A 9,795-nucleotide genomic window follows, 5' to 3' on the forward strand; every position below is an offset into this window, starting at 1 on the left:
AGCGGCGCCATCTGCTGGAGGAAGTCTATGGCCAGAAGAGTCATTTAATGATTGCCTGATTATTTCCCAAATGTGTAAAGCTGGCAAATGAAGCGTAAAAAAAAAGGGCTCAGAAAAATAAAACTCATTTTTATTAACGGTCAACACGCTGTGCAATATAATATATCATCCGTATAACTTAATATTGGAAACTTCTTTCAAACTTTTATAAAACACTTTTTAAAAAAAAATATATACATATTTACATGTGTCACTGAGGCAAAGTGCAGCTGCTTTCTTGCTGTGGTTTTCTGCCGTCTTCCTGCTGCGCCTTTATTTTTTTTTTTTGCTGCAGAGTCTTTGGTGCCTTGAACCACATCCTTTTCACCTGCAGCGGCGCTCGCAAGGAAGGCCGGGCCCCTCCCCCAAACACCCCGCTCCCCCCCCCGCCCCCCGAAAAAAACCCCAAACAAACAACCACACACTCTGCCCTTCAGCCACTGCTGTAAACAGAAACAAAGATGTTGTCGTTGCGTGGAAACGTGGTTTCCAAGGAGTTGCTGCCCGGCCGCGTGTTTCTTCGGAACGTTGCATAAACGTTTCTTCTCCTCCGTCCGTCCCTCTGAAGACTGCGTGCACTTCAGCTCTGCGGTGGCGGTGGAGACGGCGCCGGGCTGATGACCTTCTTCCGCCGCAGAGACATCAGGTCGCTGAAGGGGTTCCTGGTGACACTCGTGCTGGGAGAGCAGATCGAGACTCAAAGCGCCGCTCCATCGAGAGTTAACGCGCTGAAAAGTTGTTCTCGAAACGTCCTCGGCCGTCTTTTAGCGTAACGGCGAAAGGTGTTCTCAGACGGTCACGAACTTTGGCAGCTTTTCGTTGAATCGCATCGCTAATGAGTTTGAGCAACAACTATCTGTAGCAATAGAAATTGCACATTTATATTCAGTTTTTACAACAAAGACTTCCCTTTTTTATATAACATCGATAGCGGGAGAATTTTCTATTTTTACATGCAGTACTGCAGTTCACCACCAGAGGGACTCTTCTGTACTTCGCTTGATTTTATTACATCAACTGTCCTCTTTTAGCTTTCCGGTTATGACGTTTCAATTCTTTTTCAATTTTGCTTTAGCACTTTGCCCCGGCAATCAGCCGCACTACCGCGCACTCCCACCTGATGGCGTCGATCCAGCTGTCCCGCTCGTTTTGGCTGGCGGCGCTCAGCTTGTACGACTGGTGTTTGCCCTGCACCACCCGGCCTTTGTTCTCCGTCTTGCAGGCCTTGATCTTTTGCCCGTTGGGGTTGAACAGCTCCAGGCAATACTGTCGCGACACACATAGCAACCAGAGAGTTAGCCCGGTGAAACAGTCGGCAGTCAGAAAGTCATTCAGCAGCAGCAGCAGCAGCAGCTACCGGTTTTCCTGCGTCTTGCAGCGTCCGGACGCACAGGTTCTCCAGGGGAATGATCCCGATCGGGTCTTTGTCCTGCGGGAGGAGATGGCTCAGATGCAATTAGCCTTCCCGGCCACCGTGAGGCGGCCTGTTTCAGTATGTTAGTTTTGAACTCACGGTGGTGTACTCAAAGTAGTACAAGCAGCTGTCCGTCAAGATGAACCACCGCCTCTTCCAAGTTTTTACTCGGCCACCTTCAAAAAAAAAAAACCCGGAAATCCAAACTTTATATTGAGTAAAGATATGGAGAAAAAGCACTTCCTGTTTTTGTTTGTTTGTTTTTTTCCTTGTTTTGTTTTTGTATTGTTGTCTCACCCATTTTGAGAAGCCAGCCCTCCCTGTCCGGGTTAAAGAAGGTCAGTGTGAGGTCGTTCCCGTCGTCCTCCGGGATTTTGAAGGGCTCGCTGCGGATGCTAGCGTACAGTTTCTGGAATTGTTTTGGAGAGATGGAGGGAAAAAAACAAATAAATGCCACCTTCAACATAACAAGTCAACCGTATGTGTTTTTTTCACTCTGTTTGATCGCACCAGTGACATTATCCAAAGTGAATCACCAGACAGCGGCTTGTTGGCTCCGTGTGTTTTGGGGCCAGCGACGACGTGACATTCAAAGCTGTTAACACAGGGTGAGACCCCGGGGGGGCAGCAAAGTGCAGTGCAGCTTGGAAGCTCTGTTTTAGTTAGTGCGTTAGTTAGTAATGTGGCTTTTTATGAAAAAAAAAAAATCTTGTTTCAGCCTTGTTTCCTCCAAAAAGAGGAGAAAAAAAAAACAAATGAAAAATATTCTCCCCACCCAGAGGCTGATTAAAGCACGTGGAGCGGAGTGGAGCTAAATGTTATAGAAGGTTTTTGACACATGCACGTTCGTGCAGAAGCGGGTGAAAAAGTTTCAAGTAAGTCGATTTGTTTTTGCATTCATCTTGCATTCGCTCAGGACCCCATCAACAGAATCAGCAAAATGAATAAATGGAATAAAGAGCAAGGCAACAAAACATCCTTTCTTCAGCGGCAGTAAAAAATGAGAGATGAAGGCTCTGCGGCTAACCGTTAGCAGCTCAGCGGGCAGGTTAGCGCCGTTGTTGATGCCCCTGTTCATGGAGATGAAGCAGTGCAGACTGGGCTTGTCCTTCACATTGGGGTTGTGCAGGCTGGTGTTGAGCATGATGACGGCAAACGACAGGATGTAGCAGGTGTCTGTGGAGGGGGAGGGGCCAGAGTTAGCTGGAGTCCTGAGGCTAGCTGGGCGGCGGCCTGGTGGGTGAGGAAGGTCGGGACCTGTGGACTGGAAGACACCGGGGTTGCAGTCGCAGTAGCGGCTGGCGAAGGCCTCCATCATCCTGTCGATCTTCTGAGCTTCTCCCGGCAGACGGAAACTCCACAGGAACTGCCTGCAAGATAACAGGTCAGTCTCCTGCTTGGCTACTTGCATTGTCTTCATGATGTCTTCAGTTTCCACAGGTTTGTGTCTTTCTTTTGCTGAGACAAGGGCTCTGTTTGTCCTACCGCGACTTGTTTTGGCAGAGCTTCTGCCTTTCTTTCGAAGTGTCACTTGGTGGCATGTGTGACTCGTCTTTGTCAGCTGATGTTTGACCAGCTTGTTGACGGGTGTGTCACGCCTCCCACTGTCTGTTGGCCTCTCCAGGATGCTGCTCCAGGTGTGAGGGAGCAGGTAGGCTCCCTCGTCCCGGTTCCTCTTCCCCGGGCCTCGTCTCCTTATTTCAATCTGGGACATTGCCAAAGTCATCCACACAGAAGACAACACAAACACCAGCGTTGGATGAGGGAGGCCATTGAAATAAGGAGACGGGGCCCGGGGACGATGAACTGAGACGAGGCGGCCTCCGTGCTCTCTCACAGCTGGAGCAGCATCCTGGAGAGGCCAACAGACAGCAGGGGGCGTGACCGACCTGCCAAATCTGACAGGTTGGTGACACCTTTGTAAGATGAGCTGATAAAGTAGAGTCACACCAAGTGACACTCCTGAGGAAGGAGGAAGCTCTGCCGAAACACGTCAAGGTAGGACAAACAGAGCCCTTGTGTGAACAAAAGAAAGACACAAACCTCTGAAAACTGAAGACACAACAAACACAGTTGAACCGGTCTCCTGTTTGCAGTACATGTTGTTTTATTTTCCCTTGTGGTCTTTTTGGACTCAACAAACCTGAGAGCCTGAACCAGATTCAGGTCCGAGAACTCGTGCAGGTCCACGAAGGCCTTCAGGGTCTCCAGGTGAAACTCCTCCCTGAGGCACAGAGAGTGAAGAAGGTCGAGAGAGTGCCAGAGTTGTTTCTGATGTTTTCTGTGTGTGTGTGTGTGTGTGTCTACCTCTCCCCCAGGAAGTTGCCGATGGCGGTCTTGTTCAGCCCCTCCTCCTTGTACAGGAACGTGGCCACCGATGGAGGCTTCTTCTCCAGCAGGCTGTTCTCCACCAGGTACTGGACCCCCTGCGTTCACATCCAAACCAAGGTTTGGTTCGATCACACACGCGAATGTCGACACTCGGCCACATTCTGTATATGGAGGTTGAGGCAGGAAGCCACAGTCGGCTCTGGCACCGTCCGATTCACGGGGGGGAAAAAAAACAATTTCAAATGGCTAGGTGCAATCTCCCAGATCACCACTAGATGTTGCAGGTGTTGAGTCCAGAATATTGCCAACTTGAGGATGATGTTGTTGTTGTTGTTGTTGCTTTTCTGTAAATTGCAGTTTAGGCCACAATTTTAGCATGTTACGCTACTGTTAGCATCCACCGGTGTCTGCTCGCAGCTACAGATGTGGAAGAGGCGCGTCGCAGTGAACATGATTGTTGTTGTTTTTTTTTTTCAATTCTGTGTTCAGTTCTGTGCAAGTGGTTCCTTTCAAGGCCAAGTTGAAAACAGTTTGGCTTCAGCTTCAGGAGACGACCGGACATTAAAAGTCACCAAAAACAAATCGTGAGAAGTTTCCGCCCGTCAATCTCCAAGGAGATCTCAGCCGGAGCGACTCATCAGCGTGTGCGCTCCTGCCGAGTGCACTTGAGAGGCCCCTCGGCTCTGCCACCCTCTCAACCTGGCTGACCTCCCACTCACTGCGAGGAGACGAAGACGCTGCGGAGGACGGACGAAGCAGAAGTGGCGCTGCGGTGCAGCAGCTTCTGCTCCTATTCGGGGAACAGGATGCGGTTTTCTTCTTCGCTCTTTGCTTCGCGTGTGTGTGCAGGCGTGCGAGTTGATCCCTTGGTGCAAATGCACACACACGCACACACACACACACACACACACACACACACACGTACTGTCACCTTGTCGACATTTTTATCCAGAGCAGCTGAAGTGGGTCTGAGTTGAGGTCTCGCTCGTTACTTTCTGTTTGTTCGTCTTGGAGGAACTTGAGGTCTGACTCGGGTCAACACTCTTTTCAGTCTGAGCTTATGAGCAACTTCACTGCCACTTCCTTTTCTGAATTCTGTTTCCGTGCCAGTCATACAGCTTCAACAAGGCATGAAGTAAATTGACACGCACGCACGCACACACGCACACACACACGCACACACACACACACACACACACACACACACAAAGACAAGTACTAAAAACGTATTTAAAAACTCACCTTTTTGGGGTCCATGTTGAATTTCTTTTTCCCACGTAAGAATTTTCGGCATCTCATGACATTTTTACTGTGAAAGACACATTTCTTTTGTTAAAAAAAAATAAAAAAATAAAAAAAAAACACAGTGAAAAGCAATGAAAATTGTCAACCTCAATCATCATAACAATTTTCTTCAGTCGAGTCACACGGAACAACTCAGCTAAGCTAAATGTGAAAGCTAACCCTAAACTGTGTATGAATAGTCGAAATTGTCAAGCAGCGAAACGGCTTTAAAGACTTGTTTGCTAAGGTGATGGCTGTATAGTTAGCACAACGCTAACAGCTAGTATTATTAGCACAACAACACGGTTCACCCAGAAGCATTTCTTTTAGATTTCACCATCAACACGCATAAGAATCATATGAAACGACTGAAGGTGCAAGCTAAAGTGATGGCTGCACTGTGAGCAATGGCAGATAGAAGTTTTAACATTGAATTAAAACTTTTCATGAAAAAAAAAATCTTAAATGAATTCTGACACTGAATGGGCAAATTAATTAGTGGGATTACTGTGCTTTTTCTGATTAGCTGCTGGCTAAATTAGCCTGTCAAAGTCACATAATGAGCGACAAAACCGGCGATCTAAAAGATGTGGGTTACAAGTCATTTCAAAATAAAGAAAAGTCACATTCATGTACTCTGAGGATTTACAATGTCGACATGAAGTAGCTGCGTGATGCAAGCGCACAGATTTGAATCTTCTGCTAAATGCTAAACTTCTTGTCATCATGAGTTTTCCACTGAACGGATGCTGTTCTGACTGTTGACTGAGGTCACTGAGCAGTGGGTGTCCGGACCGCAGCCTCGCAGAAACCACCAAAGAGGAAGATGCCTTCAGTTGACCTATGGGAACTCTGGCCGGACTGCAACTCACTTCTGCTCTCTGACGTCGGCGCTGCGCTCATCCGGCGTGACGCGATCCACGTCCAGGTTCGGCTTCTAGCAGGAAGCAGGTTGGGAAAGAGGACGCTGACGTCAGACAGAGTTTTATCGGTGATAGGTGACGCGGCATGAGTGGATATTCTGAATTTTTTTTTAATTTTTTTTTTTCCATAGGCAGAACTCAGAGACTCAACCCGAAAGATAAAAAAAATAAACTCATAAAAGATGGCATGTGGAGAGCGACAGGCAAATCAATGTCATGGTGACCTTGAGGAGGAAAAGTTTAACCACCTGGGTGTCATCGTTGGTCCCCGACCCGCGGCTCTGGATGAGTTCCTGCTGCTTCCTGTGTCCGGGCAGCAGCTTGATCGGCGCTGCAGGGCAACAAGTCAGCACTGAGTCAACAGGCAGAGTTGAAGATCAGACCACAGTGGACATTAGCATCGACTTAGCAGAGCTCAGCAGCGGTTGCGAAAACCTTGAATGGGATTGTGAAAGACGGGCAGGGGTAAAAATAACTCTTTCTCTTCCTTTTCCTCTGTTTTCTTCCCCAACCCCCCCCCGGATGGCTTCACTCCTTTAGCTACAGCATTGGGTTCCAGCGTTTTGCGCGACTTTGCCGTGAACATCGCCAAAGACCCCCCAGAACAGAACCCAGGTGTGAACAGAACACAGGTGAGCCCGGAACAGAGGAGCTGCTCCTCCCGCTGCTATGAAGAGCAACATTTTTCCCAGCACAAGAACTCCACCACCAGAGACCCCTGGATGTTCTGCAACATTAACACTGATATTAACAACAACAATAACAACAACAACAACAACAACAGTGACGGCGAGGAAGAGCACCTACCTCTGCCCCAGAGGAAGCTGTCCTTCCTGCGTATCTCCATGTTTCGGTCGACGGTGCTGAACGCTCGGCAGCTGGGCAGGAAATGAGACGAGTGGAGCGTCGGCGGGCTGCCGTGCCCGAACACCGCTGCTCCTCTCCCCCACCGCACTCAGCAGCTCCCTCAGCACATTGCTCGCTTTTTTTTCCCTCCCACTGCGACGCGTCCGATGACGAAAAGTGCAGAAACGCCCCTGGCAGATGCTCCAGGGCGCACAAAACCAGAACCAACAGACTCAGAAAGAGTTTTTGTCCCCCAGAGCCAGCAGCTCTTTGAACACACTGGCTCAGTGAGAGACAAACAAACAAACAAACAAAGAGAGTGAGTGAGTGAGTGCAATATCAACCATCCCTCTCTGACAGCTGAGTGCCACTTTAGTAGCTGTAGATATTTTTCTTTAATTGCAAAATTCCATGACTTATTTTCTTATTCTATTGATTTAGTCTCTGGGCATTGCGTCTGTTCATAGCTTTGCTATGTTTTATATTCATTTCAGCCGACTTCAGACTTCAACTCTCTCTCTCTGGAGGAAAATGGGCCTCAGTGCATTGTAGGATAGGAGAGGGCGGCGGTGGGTTGTGAAACCGCTCCATTCAGCAGCGCAACGATCGCTTCCTCTGTCTGCTGATCAGAAAATGCTTTGCTTCCTTTCCTCTCGGTTCCTGATTGTTTGGCTCCGCCCCCCCATTAGTTCCACCTGTTTCCTGTGTACCTGTGGGTGTCGCCAGACTCATTTGTAGAGAGGAAGCAGCGGAATGAAACGTCTCATTTTGGAATGTCAAAAAGCACATTTCTGATAAACAGCAGTTTTAATTTCCCTCTCAGCTCTCAGCTCAAACGTCAGAGACACTGTGGGACTTCAGAGGGAAGATCTGAACAGCCGGCTCTGCTGTCGCAGGTATTTACCGCATCTCTCACTTTCCCTCACTGCTTTTGTTTCAACCACATCCCAGCTTGGTGAGATGTGCCCGGCGCTGTGATGAAGCAGCGAGGAAACAGGCTGAACACCACACACAGTGCTTTGGTTTGTGAATGTGAAGCCCCACCTAGTGGCCCAACCACAGTCATCGATGATTTCCCATCATTAATCTGTGTTTGAATGCGTTTAAACACGACACGTGGGAATTCTTTGAATGAAATTTACCACAAATTTGAAGGCTAATGTACGACAACAATGAGTCTTCGCAGACAAACATTAAATCAATGATTCAATTAGTGAACAAGCGAACAAACAGCCGCCTGCAGTGGGCAGGGAAAAGGTTCAGGGTGAAGGAAACGACAGAAAAAAGGCAGCCGGTGGTTTTTTTTCGCCCCACAACGGCAGCCGGTGGTGACGCGGGGATGCATGAGTCACGTCGACGCGATTGTGAGTCACAGAGAACGTTGTGCCCGCGACGGCGGCCCTTTAAAGGTGGGCCTGCGGAGTGTGGAGGCACCAAGTAGAGAAAGAAAATCATCTGACCCACCTGCACCAAACTTCTTGGATATATGTGTGGTGACCCCCCCCGCCCCCCCCCCACACACACACACACACACACACTGACAGCCCACCATCCTCCAATCAGAGCCAAACCGCTCCGACGGCCATCACACATCAGCGTGAGAGAAGAGAAAAAAAACACATTAGTCGCCGGAGCTGTGGAATAAATTGCAGGAATAAATTGCAGGTGCACCGATGAGAGAGAGAGAGAGAGAGACTCCTACTCCTGCTGTGTTTCGTCTCGCTCCGTTTCTGACGGCTGAAGATGAAGCCGAACAGTGATCGACCCATGGATGTATTATTAGAACTGAATACCAGACTGGCTACAGATTTTTCACTCATGGTCTTTTTAGTTGTTGATGAAGGCCAGAAAATCATCAGCATAGAGTTGTGACGTTCTCCAGAATGGTTCTGATTGGCCAAATAGATCATGCACTGGGTGAGCAAGTCCATTGAAATGAATGGGAGTAATCTTGGACTCTGGGCATGTGTTGGCATGTCGCTAGCATGCTACCAACTCGAGCTAGCTGACGGCAGCCCGTTGTGATTGATTGAGTGGAGTGAAAGGTCTCTTTTCTTTGGCTTTGGCGAGCAAAGCGCCGTGTAGTTTCCGTGTTGTTGTCGCGCTCCAGCAGTGAACTCCACAAAAATGACAGCGTAAAGAAAGCGGCCCCACGGTGGGCGGAGTTTCTACACGGCGTTATTTTCACTGGAGACGACTGAACGGCCTCGGCTTCTTCTTCTCTTCCATTATTTTTATCTTGTGCAGCCATAGAGACCGAATCTCACTGTTCTGTAACTTTTCTCTCTCTCTCTCTCTCTCTCTCTCTCTCTCTCTCTCTCTCTCTCTCTCTCTCTCTCTCTCTCTCGCTCTGAAAGCATTCTGGCTGTGCTCAAGGTTGGACGGGAACAATATTGACAGCAAACCTTTTCTTTTTCTTTTCGTGAGTGTCTGGAACACGTTCTGCCAGCCGACCCTCGCTCACAGAACGAGGCGTCCGTCCGTTTGTTTGGAGTATTTTCATGCACTCGTTCAGCTGAAGGCATCGTTCAGGGCCGATGTGCTGCTGGTTCTGGAACAGCACTCCATGGTCGACCGGTCAGGCCTCTTCACAGCCTGTTGACTTTTTCCAAAACAGCGCCGCTGTTTCTCTTATTTTTCGTGTCGTGAAGTGGAGGAACTATGTGTGTGTGTTGAAGAGCAGCGCCGTGCGGTCCAAAAGAATCCTCTGTGTGACGACGTTTACATGCGCAGCCGAATGGAGCTTTGTTCAAAATTCAGTTATTGACGGGAACTTGTCTTCCTGACCCTCCTCCTCAACAGCGATGCAGAGGAAAAACAAACGTATGATGTAACGTCAAGTGTTCGTTTGGCGCAGGTCAGAAAAGGTGCAGGTGAACTTGTTTCACAATAAAAGACAAAGTTAAAGTTGTTTCTTCTTCAAGACAAAAGGGCTCCTTGCAGAGCTGCTTTGGCTTT

General features: G+C 48.7%; 1 protein-coding gene across 1 annotated transcript; it reads right to left on the reverse strand.

Moving 5' to 3' along the window:
• Nucleotides 1-109: 109 nt before the first annotated feature.
• Nucleotides 110-6,962, reverse strand: LOC142881428 (cytohesin-2-like). The gene is made up of 13 exons (XM_076015713.1): nt 6,799-6,962; nt 6,240-6,322; nt 5,941-6,005; nt 5,027-5,093; nt 3,761-3,879; nt 3,597-3,677; nt 2,711-2,823; nt 2,481-2,629; nt 1,751-1,862; nt 1,553-1,629; nt 1,397-1,468; nt 1,157-1,305; nt 110-716 (listed from the first exon to the last, which is right to left on the reverse strand). The coding sequence occupies exons 1-13, from the start codon at nt 6,836-6,838 to the stop codon at nt 620-622; spliced, it is 1,224 nt and encodes a 407-aa protein (XP_075871828.1). The 5' UTR covers nt 6,839-6,962; the 3' UTR covers nt 110-619.
• Nucleotides 6,963-9,795: the final 2,833 nt, after the last annotated feature.

Source organism: Nelusetta ayraudi, unplaced genomic scaffold (genome assembly GCF_046127955.1).
Source record: "Nelusetta ayraudi isolate G7.1 ecotype Tasmania unplaced genomic scaffold, CSIRO-AGI_Nayr_v1 ptg000195l, whole genome shotgun sequence".
Classification (NCBI taxonomy): Eukaryota; Metazoa; Chordata; class Actinopteri; order Tetraodontiformes; family Monacanthidae; genus Nelusetta; species Nelusetta ayraudi.